Source organism: Periplaneta americana, chromosome 13 (genome assembly GCF_040183065.1).
Source record: "Periplaneta americana isolate PAMFEO1 chromosome 13, P.americana_PAMFEO1_priV1, whole genome shotgun sequence".
NCBI classification, from domain to species: domain Eukaryota; kingdom Metazoa; phylum Arthropoda; class Insecta; order Blattodea; family Blattidae; genus Periplaneta; species Periplaneta americana.
In genome coordinates, this window is record NC_091129.1 from 138142061 (window position 1) to 138166892 (window position 24832).

The following is a 24832-nucleotide window of genomic DNA, read 5'->3' on the forward strand; positions in this document are numbered from 1 at the left end:
ATAATTTTGAAGCAAAGGGATAAATATTTTAATTAGAGACCTTATAAATACTAGTTTTATTAAAAAGAAATATTGAAAACGTTCATACAGGGCTTAATTGATTAGCTTACAGTTCATAATATAATAACACAATTTTATTATAATATGTGTTACTGGATCTTCCTGGTTCGTGTTAGGGTAAACTATTCATATAATATATATGTACTATTTCGTATTTATTTGTTCCATCTACTGTTATTAAAAGTAATTATGCTACTGTTATAAACTTTTTGAAGTATAAAGTTCTGGCTTTTATTTTGTACTGAAAATGTAATAGGCATAAGGAAGTGACTTGCTTGGACCTTACCTTATGGTAACACCCATTATACTTTGATAAACATGTGATAACCAATAAGCAGGGAGAATTCCAAATTACTTCTATATTTGTTGTGACAATTTTAACAAGAAGAGCCTTCTATTGATACAGAAAGTGCACTTTAACCTGCAGTATATTGTTGACTGAATAGCACTTGATTAATTGCAGACTGAAACTGCCTTATTTTGTTATGTGCAGTGGACTTTGTTCTGAGAGCATCGTGACCTTTCTTGAGTCAAATATGCAGCTGCTTGTTCGTCTGGTAAGGCCCACTTGATTTGTTTGGGAGTTTCTTAATTCCCTCATATTCTTTTTCACATGAAGTTTTATGTGTGATCTGCATGGATTTGATACTCTGCGCTCTGAGACTTGAATTCACATTTTTATTAATTATGGATTGAAAGTGGCCCTTTTTCTTACAGTTATTATGAGTTTTTCTTGAAGAAAAGTAAGTGATATCTGACACGCATTTTTTTTGTTGCTTCCTGAATGGGTTTGTCTCCATCAGCAATTGACACATTTAACGCTGCACTATCCTTGCTTTACGAGAGAGAAGGTTGTCTTCTTCATGAGTTTGAATTGAAAGTTTGTGTGTGTGTTTTTTTTTACATGTTTCTGTTGTCTCTGAACCTCTTCGTTATTCCAAGGCAGAGTTACGATTGAAATATAACCTTGTCAAGAGAGATTTTAAACAGAGTTTGAATGCTTGAGTTACTTCTAAGTGCATTACATGTACATGAAGAAAATTAGGAAAACATTGAAAGCTATATATGATAGTAATACTTTCAAGTTGATGTATAGTAGAATTGACTGACATTACACGAAACAAAATCGTTTTCAGTTCTTCTCGGTAATAATTGTTAAATTCTTGTGATAGGAAAATAATTTTTTGTTGTGTATCATTAGGTGCCTTTTAAAAATATTCATTTTGTAGGGAAAATTCTATGTTGTTACAGTTTCATATGATCTGTACATTTAACTGAACAAATTTTGACAAACGGTATTATGTGTGTGTTTGTAACTTACTGATTACTGGAACTCTGTGTGTAAGACAGGATTCTGTCATGACAATAGGAATTCATCAGGCTTTATATATTTCATTGAAGTTTGTCTGTAGAACTATGTTCAACTGTGAGTGTGCATGCACACACGCAGTTTTTTTTAGGAGGATATGCATGCCTATGTAACATCATAATTCATATTCTTACGTAGGGGCGCACTGTTAGCCGAATGACTAGAGCATCAGCTTTCCACAATGGTAACCCGGGTTCGAATCCCGGCAGATCCAAGTGGAATTTGTGGTAGACAAAGATGATGTTTGAGGTAAATTTTTGTGATGTAGTCCCATTTTCCCTACTGGTATTCCATAATTGCTCCATTAATCATGATATATGGTGTTACGTAATTCACCTCCTATGGTACATCAAGGGCAACATCTACATGGCAGGCGAAAAACTACAAGTTTCGATGCATTGCTTAATAGATCGGGATGCTTGGGTGATTGACGAAAGTCAAATGTCCATCATTACTTAAAAAAAATATTTTGACATAAAACTTCTAGAAGTAATATATCGAGTAAAAATGGGACTAAATAGGGTCCTTTTGAGAGATCAGGGAGGGGAGTATATATATATATATATATATATATATATATATATAAATGAAAATGAGCAGATGGCACAACATTGCAATGTGTACGATGAAAGAGTAATGGAATGGAGAAAAATTTCCTCCGGCGCCGGGATTTGAACCCGAGTTTTCAGCTCTATGTGCTGATGCTTTATACACTAAGCCACACCGGATACCCACCCCAGCGCCGGACAGAATCATCTCAGTTTAAGTTCCAACTCTTGGGTTCCCTCTAGTGGCCGCCCTTTGCACTTCGTCATAGGATGTCTATGAACGTAGGACTGAAGTCCACATATGTGCTGAGGTGCACTCGTTATGAGTGACTAGTTGGCCGGGATCCGACGGAATAAGCGCCACATATCATATATATTATTTTAATGTACCAAAGTACATATGATATTTCCATGCAGATATTCTGCATCATCATACGATGAAAGAGTAATAGAACGGAGAAAAATTCCCTCTGGCGCCGGGATTTGAACCCGGGTTTTCAGCTCTACATGCTGATGCTTTATCCACTAAGCCACACTGGATACCCGCCCCGGCGCCGGACAGAATCGTCTCAGATTAAGTTCCAACTCTTGGGTTCCCTCTATTGGCCGCCCTTTGCACTACGTCATAGGATGTCTATGAATGTAGGACTGAAGTCCACACATGTGCTGAGGTGCACTCGTTATGAGTGACTAGTTGGCCGGGATCCGACAGAATAAGCACCGTCTTACGCATATCATATATATTATTTTAATGTACCGAAGTACATATGATATTTCCATGCAGATATCCTGCGTCATCATACAATGAAAGAGTAATGGAACGGAGAAAAATTCCCTCTGGCGCCGGGATTTGAACCTGGGTTTTCAGCTCTACGTGCTGATGCTTTATCCACTAAGCCACACCAGATACCCACCCTGGCGCCGGACAGAATCGTCTCAGATTAAGTTCCAACTCTTGGGTTCCCTCTAGTGGCTGCCCTTTGCACTACGTCATAGATGTCTATGAACGTAGGACTGAAGTCCACACATGTGCTGAGGTGCACTCGTTATGAGTGACTAGTTGGCCGGGATCCGACGGAATAAGCGCCATCTTAAATCACCATCTTAAATCACGAAGTGATTTACGCATATCATATATATTATTTTAATGTACCGAACTACATATGATATCTGCATGGAAATATCATATGTACTTCGGTACATTAAAATAATACATATTGCAATGTGTGTTCATGTAACAGTAGCTGTTGAGCTGTAAGACATCATAATTATGTACCTAACTGCACGAAAGTTGGCTATTTTACGACACTTTATCAACTGCTATGGTCATCTAGCATCTGAGTGAGATGAAGGTGATAATGCTAGCAGGCTCGGTCCAGAGTTCAGCACCAAAAGTTACCCAGCATTTGCTCTTAATAGGTTGAGGGAAAACCCTGGAAAAAACCTCAACCAAATAACTTGTCCCAACCAGGATTTGAACATGGACCCCCTCAATTCCACGATCAGGCAGGCTAACTGTTACTCTACAGCAGTGGACTTAGTAACTCAAACTTAATGCTTCACAGAGGGACATTGGTGGCTGTGCATTTCCCTTATGCTCTAGTCTTGCTTCTACATTACTGAATGCATGGTCATCACGACTTTCAATCACATACTTTGTTACTGATTTTCAATAAAATTATCGCCAAACCGTCAATGTTTTGCAACAAATCAGTGAGGACACATTTGTTGGCTGTTTGCTCTAGAAACTCCCATAACGCCACCTCCCCAACATCTCCTATTTTCCTGCAATAGGCATTTCAAAATTCAACTAAAAATGGTACTTTTTTCTCAAAACCCATTCATAAAAGACCTCAGTGATACTACACTTTTTGTTGAACTCACTGCTCTGATTCATCTCTCAAAAGAACTCTTTAGTCCCCTTCCACTCTATATTGTGTTACAGAATACATGACTGATACATCTGGTGAAAAAACTGAAATAGTTAATGACTGCAAAGTGTATTTTCAGTACCTTGAGAATGACCACCTTTTATTTCAAAACTTATCTGCTGGCTTCAACTATATAGATTTGATAGTTCAGTTGAATAAATCTCTGGATATTTGTTTCGTGTCTTCTAGATTTTTTGCAACTTCAAGGAGAGAAATGTTGAGGTATCAGATTGAAAAATGTGAAGCTCGCATTTCTGAAGCAGCTCTAACTACCTATCTTTGCTTTGAAAAGTCGCATCTATAAATTCTCTCAAAACCATTTATTATTCTTTGGTGAATATCTAATCTCATTGTTTTCTTTATCAAAATGGATTCAGAGTTTTGAACGATTGTTATATAATTTTAAATTAACTACTCTGAATTTTTAACTGAGCTATGTAGTTTTCTATTTTGTGTGTGTTATAGACAAATTATTATATAAAAATGATTAAAATAATTAGGTTAGCTAGTGAACTTACTTTCAGAAGGATCACATAAAGGCTTTTGCCAGAGTAACATGAAAGCACTACTTCGCATTTTGATTTCTCCCCCACCAATTCCAACTTAATTTATTGTATTTCATAGATTTACATCAGCATTGTGGCTTTGAGATGTGAAACAAATTATACAAAAATATACAATACATACATAGCAAACTGTTTAATTCAATTTACAAACATAAGCAATTCATTAGTTGAGTAGAAGTTATGAGTACCGTAAAACGGGGTGACTTGATACACCTGGGGGGACTTGATACATTTCATAAGTTCATGTTTTGGAACCGAAATATCAACCTACAAAATGTATTAAAGTCCCCCCAGCATGTCTAGTCTCCCCGTTTTACGGTATGCAGAAATTTTGTTAAATTCTGTTCTGAACCTTTTGCTAGTCAGTATTTCTAAGTTTTAGGAAATCTTTTTACATGATGTTCTTTTGTGCACACCTATTATTCTTACAGATTTCTTTTGTAAAACAAAAACATGTTAAGCTTCAGATGAATTGCCTCATCATATTAATCCATATTTCATTAGGCTATAGAATGAAAGTATGCAAATTATGCCAATTTAAATGTGTTTGTTGTTTAATCAACTGTTCAAAGACAGGTTTTAACCTCAAAAGCGACACCAAAAAAGAAAGAGGCCATCACTCATGATGCAACTAAGCCAGGAGATAACAGAGTAGGGTGGCCATAAGTATGTTTGTATCATAATAAAAGATAAGGATCTTGATGCATAACAGATAAAGCTCAATTTAGGAATAATGTAGTGCATCCATATAAACTTTACTGTTTTGATGAGTTATAATTTCTCTTTGAGAATTAGTCATTATCATCATCAGCCATACAGGTTATAGTCCCAGAAGGACTGTTACGATTCACAAAAGTTTTCAGCCCAACTCTTCGTTGGAGCATAAACTTAAAATTGAAAATTATGATTTTTGTGAGAATTTATATTGGCACCTGTGGCATAATTGTCATGCAATACTCACTTCGAGGGAATGTTTTTGTGCTGAAAACGTACTGGATGACAGATTCTCTGGTTAAAATGCAACAGGCATTTCGAACAATTTGGTGTGCACAATGTTCCAGTCAAGTTAATAATTTTGTCGATAGAAAGCTAGAGACAATTGGCTCACTTCTTAGCAAGATTGGAAAACATAGACCTGCAATACTTTAAGCTTGTGTGGATGTGGAGGCCAGGCATGTTTGGATATTGATGAGACTACAAACTGCGGCCTCTATTCAGGCAGGAGATATACATTTTGAATAGTTCATCAAAGGAAATGTAAACATAATAATTACAGCTAACAAATTAATGTACTGGAGTGCACTATGATCATACTTGCAAGCCTTACTCAGAAACCAAGAATTTCCGAACCCATGTTGATATTACTTACTTATTTACTGGCTTTTAAGGAACCCGGAGGTTCATTGCCACCCTCACATAAGCCCGCCATTGGTCCCTATCTACGTCTCAGCCTCCCTAAAGGTATTTTTCCCTCCTGCCTTCCAACTAACACTCTATATGCATTTCTGGATTCGCCCATACGTGCTACATGCCCTGCCCATCTCAAATGTCTGGATTTAATGTTCCTAATACGTAAAGTGAAGAATACAATGCGTGCAGTTCTGTGTTGTGTAACTTTCTCCATTCTCCTGTAACGTCATCCCTCTTAGCCCCAAATATTTTCCTAAGCACCTTATTCTCAAACACCCTTAACCTATGTTCCTCTCAAAGTGAGAGTCCAAGTTTCACAACCATAAAGAACAACCGGTAATTTAACTGTTTTATAAATTCTAACTTTCAGATTTTTTGACAGCAGACTGGATGATAAAAGCTTTTCAACCGAATAATAGTATGCATTTCCCATATTTATTCTGTGTTTAATTTCCTCCCGAGTATCATTTATATTTGTTACTGTTGCTCCAAGATATTTGAACTTCTCCACCTCTTCAAAAGATAAATTTCCAATTCTTATATTTCCATTTCCTACAATATTCTGGTCACGAGACATAATCATATACTTTATATTTTCGGGGTTTACTTCCAAACTTATCTCTTTACTTGCGTCCTGTAAAATTCCCGTATTTTCCCTAATCGTTTGTGGATTTTCCCCTAACATATTCACGTCATCCTCATAGACAAGCAGCAGATGTACCCCATTCAATTCCAAACCCTCTCTGTTATCCTGGACTTTCCTAATGGCATACTCTAGAGCAAAGTTAAAAAGTAAAGGTGATAGTGCATCTCCTTGCTTTAGTCCACAGTGAATTGGAAAAGCATCTGACAGAAACTGACCTATACGAACTCTGCTGTACGTTCACTGAGACACATTTTAATTAATCGAACTAGTTTCTTCGGAGTACCAAATTCAATAAGAATATCATATAAAACTTCTCTCTTAACCGAGTCATATGCCTTTTTGAAATCTATGAATAACTGATGTACTGTACCCTTATACTCCCATTTTTTTCTCCATTATCTTCGAATACAAAATATCTGGTCAATAGTTGATCTATTACGCCTAAAACCACACTGATGATCCCCAATAATTTCATCTACATATGGAGTTAATCTTCTCAAAAGAATATTAGACAAAATTTTGTACGACGTCAACAAAAGTGATATTCCTCGAAAGTTACTACAGTTAGTCTTGTCCCCCTTCTTAAAAATAGGTACGATTATGGATTCCTTCCATTGTTCTGGTACAATTTCCTTTTCCCAAATAGCAAGTACAAGCTTATAAATTTCGTTAAATAACCCATGTTGATATAACCATTTTTTTCTTCTGTGCATAGGAGGAATTCATACCCTAAGTTTTGTACACTTTTTTTTACACCCTGTATGGATTCATGAGAATTTTAGTGTAATTAGGTCTGTGAAATTCTTCAGTGCTCAGTCCTACTTTATTTAAGTTGAAATTAGAACAGCAGTTGGTATTAGGCTAATGTTTATTTCCTGGTGTGATGTGTTCACTGCATGTGGGCTGATATGCTCTAGAGACATTGACCTTGCCACAGCCTCATTATCATTTATGAGCAGGTGTCTTGTTACAGTTCTGGGATATACTGTTGGTTTCAAGTGTCGTATTAGTGTACTTTAGTTTAGTTTATGTGATCAATTAGTTATTACATTCCATTGAGGGATATTGGGTAAAAAAGCTTTTCAAAAGTACTGTTTTGCCAAATTTTGTGTATGGAATGTGCTGCTGACATCACATATCTTAAAACATTTCACATAGTTTATTGTAAGAATGCCTTTTGCCTGGATTAGAATGTGTAAGTTGTTATGTTTAGTAGCAGTTTACTCTTGGTTTTCCTATGCATTTTTTAGTTCTGGTGTGTATGATGTGCATGTTAATTTTGATAAGATAAACTTATACTAATCAGCTGTGAATATAAATTTATGATAATGCAAATTAATTATAGTCTCTCTTGATGATTTAGTAACATTTTGCGTTGTTTCGTAGAAGTTCGGTGATAAGAGTATTTTTGGGATTCAGCCATAACTTGATAGGAGTTTTATAACAACCTTTTTGCATATACCAAAGTCTCTACATTCAGAATCTTGCAAAAGAATATAGAGTTGTAATTCAATTGATGATTTATTATCTATGCACTGCTAATAGTCAGTATTGCTTACGTAGTTTTTCATTGATATAAGTTAATTTTAGGTTAGGCTATTATTGAAGCTTTATGTAAAACAAGCAGTATTTAAATTCCAATGCATGTAGGTACTCACAGAAAATATTATTTATTTCATAGTTAATATTATTTGTTACATTGATGCAGTATTATTAGACAATATGGTCCTTATGATTTCAGTATTGCTGTTACTAGCTACTGTTTGTTAGTGATTTTACTATTAAGAATTTTTCCTGCTTTTGTAGTTAAATATATTAATTTGTTGGAAAATCACACTAAATGCTTTCTTAACTCATTTCCACCACCAAACAAGGGTATGAATCGTCATAACACTGTTTCTGTCTAAATTAGGGTTTCCCAGCCTTTGTCCATTATGTACCACTTTTTTTTATATCTTAAGTAACACCAGTGCCTACATTCTGAAGGCTATAAAGAGTGTTAGTTGGGAGGCCAGAGGGAGAAAGACCTTTGGGGAGGCCGAGACGTAGATGGGAAGAAAATATTAAAATGGATTTGAGGGAGGTGGGATATGATGATGATAGAGATTGGATTGATCTTGCTCAGGATAGGGACCAATGGCAGGCTTATGTGAGGGCGGCAATGAACCTCCGGGTTCCTTAAAAGCCAGTAATTATAATGGGGAAATATTTTTTAAAAGGCTGAATCTTGTTATGAAAAACAATATATTCATTCTTAATCACTAAATAAGTTATGCAGTTTTATTTTTTAAAATGTGAGTAGAATGGAAGTGACAAAAATATTAATTTGATATTGACATTTGAGCTTGCATCATTGAAACATTTTATTTATATCAGGTCAAGTTTTGATCATTGTTAGCCTGAAGTCTGCCTCTGCATTCAATCAGTTTTGATATTTGTCTTTGACGAAAACAAGCACAAAAAATCCTTGCTCACATAACTATGTTATTGAAAAGAGCACCAACCACTTCAGAGCCTTCTCAGCAAGCTCAGGATAGCCACATCATGCTTTAATCCAAAAACCGGGAAGAGGAAGTTTCTAAAATATGTTTTTCAGTCATAAAATGAAAGTTTGATCATCTATTCTTTTTCTCCATTTATCAGTACTGTTTGCAAAGTGCTTCAGTCATTTGTGAGAGTTATTATTTAAAAAAAGTAAGCAGTGAAGTTTTAAAGGACATTGTGGGAGTAGTTTCTTATGCCACCAGCACGTCAGAGTGTTAAGTATGCAACCCTACACACTTACAGTGACTTGTAATGTGTATGTTTTAATCTTTTTCTCTTTATAATTTTTTTTTTCTCATGCAGCCTTTTCTCGGCAATGTCCCGTCGGCGACTTGCATGTCCACAAATCACACAGCATTTGTGGGATGCCATCAAGATTATACGCAGCCAGCGGCAAGTACCAAATGTGTCTCGAATTACACGTTATATGTCTCGTGTACATGGGGCCAAAGAAGGTGAGTTAAAGTTTACTGATAGTATACTTTGAAAACTGTATTGGTTAATATTGAGCAAAATGATTTTAAATTGATTTTGTTAAGTATTTGAAAAAGTTAATACAGTAATTTAAAATTGAATGATTGTAGCATTTTTATGAAAGAATAAAAACTTCATTTAGAGTATGTTGGATTGAATCGGGATTTTGAAAAAGTGAGCAAGTTATTTCTGAAATTATGAGTAAAAACTGTTATTTACTCACGACATAATGTGGAAATCAATGACTGTAGAAAACTGTTACACTTTTGTATGTAGAAAATGTGTTGAAAGCAAATGTGAAGTGCCATCAGAAAGAAACTGGAATGTACGAGATGCTCAGAATTGGTGCCAGTGCAGCGTGAATGGTTGCAGGATTGAATATTCCTGACCATGATACATCAGTCTGCCAAATAGCATTGAGCTGTGACTCTTACTACACCTGATCTTGTGACATTGTGTCAGTGCTGTGCAGCACTGTGCTGTGTTAGAACGCCGTGGTCCGCACTAATAACAGCCAATCGGCGCACAGCTCCTCGGCTGACTCCTCCCTCTGGCACTATAAATTAAGGAGCTGGGTACCCCCAGATATCATTCAACCCTGAAGATGAGGAAGATGAACATCCACGAAACGTCAGTGGATCACCAACTTATGACCTGGCTGGAAGCCCGAGAAAATTTCGAATATTTAAAATTAACTTGAAAATGGAGCACAGATCAAATGTGAAGCATTGTTTTAATCTTGTGAAATCTGCTGCAGAGCCCATACAAATGCTTCAGGAGGCCTATGGCTACGAAACCATGGGCTGAACTCAATGTTTTGAATGACACTTTAGTTTTACAAAGGGCCAAACATCGCTGATAGACAACAAGAAATCTGGATGATGACATACTAACACAGCTCTGAAAATGTCGAATAAATTGGACAACTTACTTGAGCTGATTATCGAATAACGATTCAAGAAGTTTCTGACATTATTTTTCATTTGGTTGAGCTCAGGCAATCCTCTTCACAGGTGATCTGAACATGTGTTGCATTGCTGTAAAATTCGTCCCCACTCTGTTGTTTGATGATCAAAAGAAGCTTCGTGTCAACATCTGCGGAAATCTCATTCAACTGGCTAATGATGTGCCTACCTTCATGTCAAGGATCATCACAGAAGAGAGTCGTGGGTTTACAACTACGACCCCAAGACCAGATGCTAACGGATGAGCCCACAATCTCCAAAATCCAAGAAGGCAAGAGAAGTCAGGAGTGCAATGTGCCCCATATATGCAATGATTGTCATGTCCAATAGATGGTCTGAGTGGAATTTGTGAATTCGATGCAGACAAGTGGGCCATCCTGCTCAGCCCCGGATAGAACCAAATCCTATGTCGTGGATGAATTGCCTGATAACTTCAGGGGCTCACCTCAGGGGCCTGAGCCCCAAGCTCTTCTGTCTTCATTGGCTGAGAGATGGGCCATCCTGCTTCAACACCTGTTAGAGCCAAGTCCTGTCTGCACACAAGTAGTCTCAGAAGCCCAGAGCCCCAATCTCTTCCTATATCTGTACCATCCCCGAGACTTTACCTCAGCCTATTTTCCCTAATGCAGATGATAGGTGAAATGAGGGGGAGATGGAGATTGTTGATGGAGAGACCTGAGAAACATCCTATGTCACGTCTGTTTTATCCACTACAAATTCCTTGATGACTTGGCTGTGGATCGAACCCGGACCCCATGGACGAAAGACCAGTGTTCTAGCAGCTACAGATGCTGCACCGCAATATGTCATGACAGAAACTATCTCTTGCACCACAGTAATGCTCTTGTACACACAGCCTTCAAAACATGGGATTTTATGGCAAAAAACACCATGATAGTCATCCTACATCCTCTATACTCACTAGATTTAGTCCCTTATAAGACTTCTGTTTTCAAAAATTAAATTTAACTTAAAAGGGCTGTGTTTTGACACTTGAGAACTAGGATGAATCGCAACAGATGCTTCAAGCATTTTGAGACAATTACTTACAGAGAAGGAGCATTTGAGACATAGCAAAAGCTGTGGGACATCTACATCAATGCAGGGACTACTTTTAAGGGGATGGGATCCAAACTTAAATTAAGTAAGTGTTTAAAATTTTATAGGTTTCTTTTTGATGGTACCTCAAATGTATTTCCTTAAGATTTGTTTGGTGTGTGTAATCCCTTTGTCTGCTGAAGCACTTGTGTTTTGGTAATGGTTGTTGTGTTGTTTAGTCAACTGCCCTAATACAGGTTTGAACCCCATAAGTGACACTAGTAAGGCACCACTCATGAGCCAACTAACCCAGGAGATAATGGGGAAGAGTGGTCATTTCCTTTCCTCCCTCCATTACATAGGATTTATTATTGAAGCTATTGAGGGATGATTCAATGACTGAGGGCCAGGTAAAAATTGTGGTACCGAGGCTTGAAAGATGGCCAGGAATACTTTGAAAATGATCCATATTCTGGTAGATTGTCAACAAGCAGAACACTAAAAAATGTTGAACATGTGTAGGCTGCAATAAACGAAAATTGGGATTGACAGAACGAGAATTAGAATTCCACAGACTATTGTTTCAGAGATTTTTGCCAGAGGATCTTAGGCAAATAGTCATGGCAAAACATTGCATCACACAGGTCTGTCATCCTCATACAGGCCAGATTTGGCTCCCAAAGCTAAAAACGCCTTTGAAAGGGAAGAGATTTCAGATCATTGACAAGATAGGAGAACATGGTGAGGTAGCTGAAGAGGACTTTGCAGACTGTTTTGAAAAGCTGAAGAGATGCTGGGGTGAATATATGAGGTCCCAAGGGGAATTACTTTCAAGGGAACTAAGGAATCATTGTCCTAGATAGGCTGCTTTTCTTTTCTTTCTTCTTTTTTATATTAAATGGCTGGAAATTTTCTGGACACGCCTTGTGTAATGCGTATATAATTGTTGGGAAAGATTATCTAAATTAGGCTAGTTTTATTTAGTATTTTAAGGTAAATTAACATGAGGGACGAGTAGGGAGAAAAGGAAAAGGGAAGGAAGAATGGGTGGGATGAAGTACTTGACATTGATATAACTTAGGCATATGTGACTGCTACAATGCTCTGACCAATTTATGTGAGATGTTATAAAATAGGAGACCATGTTGGAAATGATGAAGATAAATAAAAGAAAGGTGTTACCTATACAGGAATTGAATTTGTGCCCTTGCAGTCCAATGTTGGTTTTCCTTTTGACTGAGTTAACTGTATTGTTTTTTCTTTTCTTGTGATTAGTTAGTGTCATTGTTGCACGCAGTCTGCGAGATAGATTATTGTAGCACCGACCAGGTTAGGTCCTTGTTTATTTTCAGTATTATAATCTTATTTTCTAAAAATTAATTATATATGAAATTTGTAGTATGTAAGATAGATTGTTATAAATACAGCACAGACCGGGATAGGCTTTTGTTTATATTACGTATTATAATCTTCTTCTTCTTCTTCTTCTTCTTCTTCTTCTTCTTCTTCCCCAGGTATTAAGCCATATGGCCTGTTACGATCTCACAGTTGAATTTTCAACTCAGCGTTTCATTGGACAATCTAGAGAGCTCATCCCGTTCGGATGATTAGTGAAACATGGCTTTTGGGATTCTATTTATACACATGCAATGCAGATGATTTATTCATTTATTTTGTAAAAATTAATGTTACATTAAATTTATTTTGCATTTAGATGAAGTACGGCGACAATTAAACCATTGTGTTAGAGATGGCTTGATACGGCTCATCAAGAGGATGGGATATAAAGGATCCAAAATAGGTGTCGAGCAGGAAGGCTATAGACTACCACAAGATACGGTGAGAACTAATGTTAATGTTGTTGTTCCTGCAATAACTCCTATGTGACATATTTATCGATTTTCAGATTTTTGCTCTATTAAATAACTTAAATAGTGATACGGCAAATAATAAAATCTCTTATATGTAATTATATTTCTTCCTTTCGAAAATTAAGAATTCATAGTCTCCTATGTACTACTGCCATAGAATGAATAAATGTGTTTTTCTTCCTACTGAACAATTTTATATTTTGCACATAGGAGTTATTGCAGGAACAATGACGATATGTTAGTAATATAAGACCTAATGCACACTGGAAAACATTCTTTCACAACATATCACAGCTGTTAAAATATTTAGGTTCTATTGTGATACAGAGTTATGATGTTACAAAATCTTGTTTTGCAATTTGTTTATCAGTAATATCTCATATCCACAGTAGTAAATGTGTGTTTTATACTTATTTTAATGAGGCGACATCTACAGTTCCAAATTAGAATATGATGAGGTATTTGGAACATACAATGGCCTGTGGTTCATTTTGCCTTACATGAATCTATATTCATGGAAATAGTATGGAACAAATTTAATTAATGTCATGTAATAATTGTTACTCTCGGGAGTGGGCTCGATTCCTGCTTGGGTTTGATTACCTGGTTGGTTTTTCCGAGGTTTTTTCCAAATGTAAAGTGAATGTCTTCAGTCTCATCTTGCCAAATACTAACTCACTATTACCATTGACGATGAATAATGTAGTAGTTGATACAGCATTAAAATACCAACTAAAAAAATTGATGTTACAACAGAAAGAATAGAATTCTTCCAAAAAGAGAAAATCCTTCTTTTTTTTCTGGGAGTTATACAACAGTCATTGAACTATATCGAATGTAAATTTAAAATATTTTGTGCGAGATCGTGCGTATTTGCTTGCTTTCCGCACACAACCAATACGCGGTAAGTGTGAAATACCACATTCAGTATTCCCAACGCAACACACATAACAATTTCCCTATTCTTACCGCTTAAGCATCATATTCATTTTACTGCTTTAGGCTTTTAACATATTATTTTTAAAGATGTTCAATATAGTAATAATTATAAATTGGAAACTTACCACTGCAATTTCACCTAAATTGCACTGTTAATTATTGTTTTTAAATATTTGCAAAAATTAAGTAAACTCTACAACACCACTAAAGTTACTGCATTTGTAATGCAAGTAACATTAAGGAAGCCGTGAAAAAATCAACAAGATTCCAGACTCATCATAGACTGGGGGAAAAAAGAGACAGACGTATATCACGGCCTGCTGCAGTATAGTAAACACAGAAAACATATTATAGGAATAATGTTGAAGATAGATATATTTGTTTTCCAAAGTTGCCGTCATTGAACAGAAACCAAGATGGAGATTTCATTGCAACTAATTAGAAATTCCTCTTTCAGGTATGTAATAAACGATCTTCGCACAAAATAATGTACGATACACGAGCGATATGTCTGTTTTCATGTTCTCGGAAATTAAAAAAGCTCAACTACGTTTCACTTTTTCAATCTTTTCCTCGAACATGAAAACGTCAACATACCGGTCTTGTAACGCATATTACTATTATCTGGGCCTTTTGTTGTAGTTGGAGAAGGATGGCCATGACTGGTACTGCTTTGAGTGCCATGCAGGCGGTGATGTAATTTGCTGTACTAGCTGTCATCGTGTGTATCATGTATCATGCCTTGCCAAGGAGGAGGTGCTACAAGAAGATGTCAAGAATACTTTTGTATGTCCTGTGTGCAAGGTACGTTCTTAGATGTACAGCCATGAGTTGTTATGTACTCCCTCTACAACCATTAACATTACAAGAATAATGTTTTACAAACCCATTTTAATGTTTCATATTCTTTCATCCAGATATCCACATAGCTTGTGGTTGTACTGTATCATAAAACTTCTCTGTGATACCAAATATAGGAAACCTGATTTTATTCATGTAAGACAAAAAATGTAGATACAGTGAAACCTGTTCAAATTGGAACCAGAATAATCTGGAATCCTGTCTATTTCGGAACAATTCATTGATTCTGGCGAAATTCATATGTATTATGTGTAATTTTTTCTGAATAAAACGGAAACTGTCTGCTACTGTTCAAAATGGAAATAATATTTTCGACACACTACTGTATAATGTAAACTATATTTTGAAACAGTATGTGCTTTCAAGGAATGTACGAAATACGTAGGTCACTAAGATAAAAACAAGTTTTCTTTGCAAAATTTTTGAGGGTGCGAGGGTGTGTTGGCCTGGTGGTCATAAATTTTATTACCCTATTGACTAGGTAGACGAGTCCCTTCAAAGAAATTCAATGCGTCACCCCTATATACTGTCGTAGCTGAGTAGAACGCAAGTCTATTAGTGATTTCGTGATGAAAAAAAGTTGCGTAAAAATTTTGCACTATCATTGATTGATGAAGTAGAAGTTATCGAGGAAAATTAGAAACGGAGCGTATGGAAAATTATGTTGAAATTTAGGAATAGAAAACTCAGGTGTAACTTAACACTTTCAAAAATAAAAGCTGTGTCATGAGTGAGTGGCTTGCGGTCAATAATGTTGACATAAAAGGAAACAGAAAACAATTGGTTACATAGAAATAAATGAACTGTTGTGGGAGTGGATTCTTCTTGCCCTCTCAAAGATAATGCCAATTTCTGGATCTATTCTGCAATGCAAACCCTTGAACTGGAAAAGAAATAAGATAATCCAGAATTCAAGGCTTCTAATGAATGGCTCCTAGTCCAATTAAATAATGTGTTGTGATATACAGTACAGTATTATAGTATAGGGTTAGATATTAAATTTAGTGTAATTAATAAACTTTACAGTGTTTAATGAGTGAGTTACGATACAATTTATACAGGAAATGAGATTTTCATCAAGATCATTCACCAATTAAATAAGCGACAGGAAGCTGATTTAATCAGTAGTGTTAAACGGAATATTTTGTAATTCCTACAATTTGTGGCATGCCATTTTGTTTTTCATTTACACAAATGATAAAATATTCCATTTTAACTTCACACCTGAATAACACGGAAACCTGTCCACAACGGAAAAAAAAGTAGGACCATGTCACTTCCGTCTTGAACAGGTTTCACTGTATTAATTAAATCTACATACTTCATTTGTTATATATGCAGTGGGCGAGTTCATAAATTCATCAAAATGTTCATCGATGGCATTATAATATTCAGCAAAGCGTTTATAAAAAGAACAATGAACTACATCATAAATTCACCAAACTGTCTTTTAATTCCTGATGGATCTTAGATGGAATCAATCGTTTGGAATCAGATCCATCAAATAGTGAGGACGATGTTTCTTATGAATAGTTTTGTGAAGTTATTTGAGGTTAAGTTAAAATGGGATATATTTTAGTGAAAAAACTATATTCATTTTCAGAGTCAAACAGTGAGAGGGACAACGAATTATTGATGATAAATGCAGTTTGTTAAGAAAAGCGCATCAAGACACAAAATAACATTAAGAATGTTGTCAATAAATGAATGAATGAAAGAATATAATATTTAAGAATGGTATGCATTCATTTATTATAAATATGCATGGTAGGACACAATTGTTGATTGATTTGTGATACCAAGCACTTGACATCTAAGTCATTGATTCTTCTCAGCTGGTCTTCTCTGCTTAATTGGTACACATTTGTAATTTGAGTGTATTGGTGTGAGTATTGTACATACTATAAATGTTGGTCAAGATTTTTATTCTATGAAAGAGGACTGCCTTTTGCTTTGCTGTAAACACACAGTTTTATCCGAAGCTTAGAATTTAATGTAAAACATATTAATTTTGAGACTGGAAAAAATTACTACCATATTTAAAAAACATGTTTTAATGGCATTCAACAGTTCAGTTTTATATTGTGTTACTAATGCTACCCATTGATCTCCAATGGCACATCCTTTCTCTCTGCAGAAATATGCCTTTGTTCATTATAAATTTCACTTGGACTTTCTGGGTTTTGAATTTGGGTCTCCATCATGGAAAATTAGCCATTTGACTAACAGTACATATAGAAATAAATTCGATAAAAGTTTGTTTTTCTATATATTGATATGTGTGACTTATTTGATAATTTTATGCTTCAGAAAGTCATTGTTCTGAAACTTTTGTTCACTTAGATGCTGGAAACACAAATTGATGACAAATTGAAGCTCAAACGTCGACAGTTGAACCATCTTTTGGGTTTTACATGTGTCCGTCTAAAAGAGAGAGTGAGTACATAGAAATAAATTAGTTTATGTAAGAATGTTATTATATCATTAGAATATTTGTATTAACAATGTTACATTATCAGATTACATCCTTAATTGAGCTTTAGTGTGGATGTCCATGTCTAGTTCCTTATTTGCTGATAGCTAGGAACCTGAAAATTTCGCATTTGCGAAATCCGCAAATTTTTTAAATGTGGAGTAAGTATTTTTTTCATCTGTAAGGTGATTTAGCATGATTTTCTAACAAAATTGGAAGTGCGAAAAATGCAGATTTCCTATCAAATTGTGAAATCATGAGAAAAATGCTATTTAATAACGATTTATCAGTAAAATGCTATTTTTCTAGTGAAAAGCGCACAAAATTAAAGGCATTTCTTAAATACTCAAAACATGTCGATCGATTATCTCTTAATCAATTAATGTCTGCTTGAGTCAATAAATTTCATATATTGATAATGAAGGTTAGATGATTGCCAAATATGTGTGTGTATATAAATATATATATATATATATATATATATATATATATATATATATATATAATTTGAACTGGTAATGGAAATTACGGGAAAAGGGCTGAACGGATTTTAATAAATGACCCCTCATTTTGAAGCTTGGAACCCAAAGTTTTTCGGAAAAATAGTAGTTTTCAGTGAAATATCAATTTTCCTACATTATTTTCCTATTTTCCAAAATCAATCTTTCTTCATTTTTGAGAACTAATTGCATTTCAGCACGGCCGTGATTTCAGAATAAAACAAAACACACACTACAAAAAACAGTACCTATTACACGGAGGCCATGACCTGCAGGATTGCTGACATAATATTATTTAGAGTTCAAATTCAATTGGTTATTAAAAATTTTAAGACTTGCTGAAAGTAATTTACAGGTCTGATTTTGCGGTGTGTAATTTTCTGAGTACAGCTGTGTATTGGATATTGAAATCTACAAAACTTGAGGTGGTTTGATGACATTATTACCATTAGAAATTAAATTTCGTTACAGTTAATGCCATGATGTGACTATTTTTCTTTAATTATACATATTAATGCTATACTGATATGAAAGTGAAACGTTTTGGGGTTATATAAGTAGATATAGAGAATGTGTTAAATTAGATCTTCATTTCCATAATTTACTGAATTGCGGCTATTATATAATATAAACTACAAAACTTACGTAAGATAATATTGTTATTAAAAATCAAATATTTTTATAGTTATTATCAAGTGGGGTTGGGTCTTTTTCATATACTTAATGGCGGTGTGGTGTAGATAAGTAGGCCTACTTATATTCTCTTCGGTATTGGCTCGAGAAAGCGCAAAAATTACAGTTCCTAAGGAAAGGCGGTGTTACTTACTGACAAAATAAGAGGCCTACAAAATTTTGTAGTCTCTCGATCATTTCAGCAAGATCTCTTAGCAAGATAAAATGATTTTACCTCTACATTTCAAGCTCTACATGCAGCAGCTATACCAAGATGCTATGTCTATTGTTCAAAAGCATAGCAAACCTGACTTTTACAATCCACAATGACCTGAAATAGCTATTGCTTTACTCCCACATGAAAAACCCACTGATCGCCCTGACATTGTTACTTGCGTTTTCGCGTTGAAACTCAAGATATATAGGATACATAGTTCAAGAAATAGTATTTGGCATAAAAACCATTCAGAGGGAGTATGTTTCTTTATTATGGAAGCAAATAGCTTTCAAAATACCTGGTATTTTTCATTCAAAATAAATCTGAAAAAATTTCATTTGAACTTCTAATGAACTTAGTTTGCAGCATTTGCTGCACAAGCCACTAGTATATATATATATACATACGAGGGGAATCCAGGAAATAACGACCGTTTTGTTGTAATAATTAAAAAAAAAAAAATATTTATTTGAAAAAACAAAGTCTGTTACATAACTGAAGCTTCCTTTACTTCTCTACATAATCACCACCTACATTTAAACATTTGTCGTATCTGTTCACTAGCTTTAGAATTCCCGTGTTATACTCCTCTGCCGCCAGTTCATTAAGCCAGGTGTTCACTGTCTTCTTCAACTCTTCATCACATCCAAAACGATCCCAAAAGACAGTAGCCATGACTTTTTGTGTTGAGAGAGTCTGTTTGAATTTTCTCGGTTTCTTGGGTGATGAGGGATGATGCCACTGACGTGATTGGCGCTTGGTCTCTGGGGTGTTGTGAGACACCCAGGTCTCATCACCAGTCACAATTTGATCAAGAAAGGCGTCTCCATCTGTGTGATATCGCATCAAGAATGTCAATGCTGAGGCCATTCTCTGAGTTTTGTGTTGGTCACTCAGTTGCCGTGGAACCCATCGTGCACAGATTTTGTGGTAGCCAAGATGTTGCGATACAATTTCACCAAGCAAAGAACGAAAAATGTCAGGAAAGGCAATATGCAATTCGTCGAGTGATGTGCGCCTGTCTTGCAAGATTCTGTCGTTCACTTTAGTCTTCAGGTCTTCTGTGATGAGTGATGGGCGTCCGGGTCGAGTTTCATTGTGGACATTTGTTCGCCCATTGTTGAACATTTCGCACCATTTTCTCACATTTCTTTCATTCATTACAGTATCACCATACACTTCTTTCAATTGCCGGTAAATTTCTGCAGGTTTCAAATGTCGGGCATTCAAAAATCGAATCACACTCCTCACCTCACAGTCGGCGGGATTATCAATCACGTCGTTCATTTTGAAGTAACACAAAATGCACAATGGCGACTTGTTGCAACCAGTACTCACAACATTATGAGAACACATGTTAAGGAAGCCAGTTGACCTTCAAACAAGGAAGGGGAATCAGCTGCGCAGCGGGTATGCGCGAATGGCGGTCGTTATTTCCTGGACCCCCCTCGTGTATATATATATATATATCGATTATCAAGTTGTATATTCGATATGGGCTTGGCTGAAATGCATTGCGTCAGTGTACTTGGGCATTTGATTTTGAGATCGCAGCAGAGTTGGTTGATTATCCTAGTTATATTGGCAGAGTTGGTTGAATTTGTGAGACACATGCTCCTTCGTAAAATGGGCTAACAACTATAACTGCTCATGACAGCAGTATTCATTCCAGGGACTCTATGCTTCAGATGCTAAGATAATTTTTTTGTAAATTCTGCAGTTGCTGCGTTAGAGAATAAAGCATTTTCAGAATGTTGTTTGCTAGTACTGTGGACACCATCAAACAATGTTGACAATGAACGTGTTTTATCACAGTATGGTGCTGTTGTTTCAGACAGACGATGTAATTTGAAAGAGGAAAATGCTGAACTGTTCACAATGTTATCTTTTGAGAAATGAAAGGTAGAATGCACAAAGTTTCCTTTGGAAAAAAAGTAAATGCTAATTTCAGAAAAATAGATGATAATCTTGAGAAAAATAGATGCTAATTTTGATGAAATTATATGCTAAAAATTCAGGTTCCTACTGACAGCATTTGAGCAAATGGGAAATTCAGAATGGATAAAGAGCTGATGTTTCCTGCTTTTTGTTATGTGAGTTGGTATTACTAGATACTTAGAGGACTTTATTTTGTTAAACTGTTGATCACAACTGTTTCGTGAAAGATATTTACTAGATTGAACATTCCATTACATGTAACAGAATTCTTGTGTTGATTCTGAATTCACTTTTTCATTATGAATGTACATCATCTCAAGCCTGTATTGGAAAGCTAGAAGAAAATTAGTGTAAAAACCAAAATCTCGGCCATTAGAAAGAAGAAGAAAATTTGTTAATATTTTTTATAATGGTTTGTTTTTTTTACATTATTTGTAGTGGATGCATACATTTGGAGAACATTATTACTGTTGTTTACTTAACCCTGCTATTTGTTAGATCTGCTTGCATGGTGTGGTTGAAGTGTTTTATTTCTGATGTAAATGCATCTATATGAATAAATACATTATCTTTTTTGTGATATAATGTTAGAGTGACATGGATGAATTTTGCTTGTTGTCCTTTCTCATTATTTATTTTACAATTCCTAAACCTCTATATAATGTAGGCCTTCTGGTTTGCCTTCTTTCAAAGGAAGTCAAGTTAAGGAATTTATAGCACTTCGTTATCCTCAGTGGTTAAATAATTTCCTAGCCTGTGGACTCAAATATTGTGGTTTCAAATCTGACCAAGACCAGAGGCATTTTTGGAAGAAGAAATTGGAAGTGGAGATTTCTCTGGGAGAGCAATCTTAGATTGCATTTCATGTCGCACCATTTGATCAATTGAGGCGGTTAGAAGCAAAGGGCTGTAAGTGACATTTCTAAAAAAAATGATATAAGTGCATCCAGGGCAAACTAAAGCATTTAAAATTTCAGTGATAAAGGGATATATCGAATAACTCTTCTCGGGTTCTGCCAGGTGAGTTGGAGATTTGCTTCCAAGCTTTTGACAGCTAGCTCTGCCATCTTCTTCAGGGAATGAAGTGATGTAGAACCATGTCTAGCCGGTATGTATGCAGTAGTAGGGCTTCCCGCTGCGGGCCAATCAGAAGCTAGTTCCTAGTCCCGACCGCCAGGCGCATTCTGGTTGGTGGAAGCGGTAGCCAATCAGGAGGTACTTGCTGGTCCCGATTGTCTGCCGTGTGCTGGTGATCTAAGCGTATTGAAGGCAGGTTTCCATGCTGTACTCAGCTGTAGACCCCCGTCTCTGTTGAAATTATTGCCATCTAGCTGGATTTTGGATTTTGATGGCTTCCTTGATAACCAAGCCCCAGTAACCTGATGTCTTGTCCAAGATGGTGGTGGCGCTGAAATCTATCTTGTGACCAGTTTCTAGGCTGTGTTGGGCTACTGCAGACTTATCGGGGTAATACTTCACAAGATAGATTTTGGCGCCACCACCATCTTGGACAAGACATCAGGTTACTGGGACTTGGTTATCAAGGAAGCCATCGAAATCCAGCTAGATGGCAATAATTTCAACAGAAATGGGGGTCTACAGCTGAGTACAGCATGGAAACCTGCCATCAATATGCTTAGACCACCAGCACACGGCAGACAGTCGGGACCAGCAAGTAGCTCCTGATTGGCTACCGCTTCCACCAATCACAATGCGCCTGACGGTCGGGACTAGGAACTAGCTCCTGATTGGCTCGCAGCGGGAAGCCGTACTATTGCATATATACTGGCTAGACATGGTCCCACATCACTTCATCCCTGAAGAAGATGGCAGAGCTAGCCGTCGAAAGCTTGGAAGCTAATCTCCAACTCACCTGGCTGAGAACCCGAGAAGAGTTATTCTACATCAAATGCGGGGAAAGCCTCAAGTCATACAAGGGATATATCTTTTAACCACATTGCACATTAACATTTAAAATTAAAAACACGGAATTTACGAATGCTTAGTAACTTTTAATCACATTCTATGGAAAATAACGTAAGTGCACTTACACCCCTTTGCTTCTGACCGCCTCAATTAATGTTAAGAACAAAATTCTGACAAAGGTTACTATATTGTTCACACATAGTTCCTACTTTCGTTGCAGTTGGCTGTATAAATTATCTACTGCATACACATGCCCTCTCATATCTAGAAGTAGCAACTATGTAAGAATTTGCTAGCTATTCTCGATGTTGCAGATACTGCGAGATTCAAGACCTTTCAGATCTCTGTGGATATTTTGTAATTCGTCGATAATGTCTGGACATGTGTTATAAGAAGTAATAGTAACTTGGTCTTTGGTATAATTTGGATCCACGAACTTCAAGCGTAGTATGCATTATTACTTCAGAGAACAATGTTACCTCTGAAAAAGTTAGCTCATTTTGTTATTTATTTTCAGCTTCCTGCTACCATCACAGATCGGCAAGTTCCAAGTAAGAATTCGTTCATATCAGATCGGTCAGCAGTGTTGAACCAGCTGGCCCAGCAGAGGAGAGTCAGCAGTGGCTCCATTCCAAGTGATCAGCCAGGATTTTTTAACTGGGTGACAGATGAAAGTGACTTATGGCGTGTAGACTACCTTATCTACAGACCAATGGATCTTCGCACAATGGAGGAGAAGGCTTCCAATAACAAGTACCGCAGCCTGCAAGAGTTCCGTGCTGATGCAGAGACCATTGTACACAACGTTGTCATTTACCATGGAGGTGGAGTATCACATTATGGAGCAAATGTGTAAACTCCTATTTCATTAATATTCGATATTTTTTATTAACACCTTTCTTGAATTGTCTATTTTGTATTAATAATTACTAACAAATGAGTTTTGCATCTTTCTCATCATAAATTGGCATGAATGTTACATGTTCTTTCTAAAAGTCTAATGGCCGGTTTCATCAACCTCTGTTAAATATACTATAACAAGAGTTTTACTAACAAACATTTAATTTTTTAACAATCATTTAAATATAATGCATTTCACCAGTAGTTGTTTGGGTTTTGTTAACAAAACTCTTGTTAAATCATATTTTTCATCTTGGAACAATATCGTGCTGTTATGAAGATTACTCTTTTCATTAGTGGTTTTTTTATATGACTCTGATTTGAATTGTTTATACGGTATTTTGTAGTCTGTGTTATTTGGTGTTAATAAATGCTTCTTCAAAGGATAACCATTGTCACCTAAGAGATTTCCGATTTTGTATTTTGATGTGGGAATTATTAAATATAGTATTATCATGTGCAGACCCTTACCAACGGGCAACAATATCTCTTGTTAACAGATTGGCATCACATATAGTTTACACATTTACTGAAAAATATTTTTTTCGATTGCGAAATATTTCATCCAAATTACCCCCAGGCGTTTGGATTTTAACATGAGTGCAGTCTGTTGCACCCAAAACTCCTGGAAAGTTTGCTATATTATATAAATCTTGAATAATTTCAGCACGATATACTTCCCTCGGAAATACAATATTGTGGCCTCAAACTAGCAATGGTAGCAGATCCACTTAACATTCGACTTGCAGTTGCCTTTGAAATGCCTACAGTATTCCCAATAGTAAAATCTTAAACCAATGAGTAATTTAATTGCTGCATTGGAGTTAGTGGTAGGTTTTTGTCAGTTGGATATTCTAACCTGTCTTATATTTTTTGTAACACTTTTGCTGGAACTATTTTAGGTATTCTATATCTCTCAAGAAACTTTTATTCAGATAACCTAAGATAATCATTTCGTCTTGGCATAATTCCTTCTTTTCTTTC

At 36.0% G+C, this 24832-nt stretch overlaps 1 protein-coding gene across 4 annotated transcripts in view; it reads left to right on the forward strand.

Moving 5' to 3' along the window:
* LOC138712486 (zinc finger MYND domain-containing protein 11) overlaps positions 1-24832 on the forward strand; it is a 62072-nt gene that overhangs the window by 16368 nt on the left and 20872 nt on the right. For 3 of the 4 annotated variants that reach the window (XM_069844360.1, XM_069844362.1, XM_069844361.1), the window contains exons 2-6: positions 9378-9529; positions 13266-13390; positions 15004-15165; positions 17566-17658; positions 23466-23772. In XM_069844360.1, coding sequence (XP_069700461.1) covers positions 9378-9529; positions 13266-13390; positions 15004-15165; positions 17566-17658; positions 23466-23772 — 839 coding nt within the window. Of the gene's footprint in view, positions 1-553; positions 618-9377; positions 9530-13265; positions 13391-15003; positions 15166-17565; positions 17659-23465; positions 23773-24832 lie in introns of all 4 variants that reach the window. The other variant, XM_069844363.1, reaches the window with a different exon arrangement.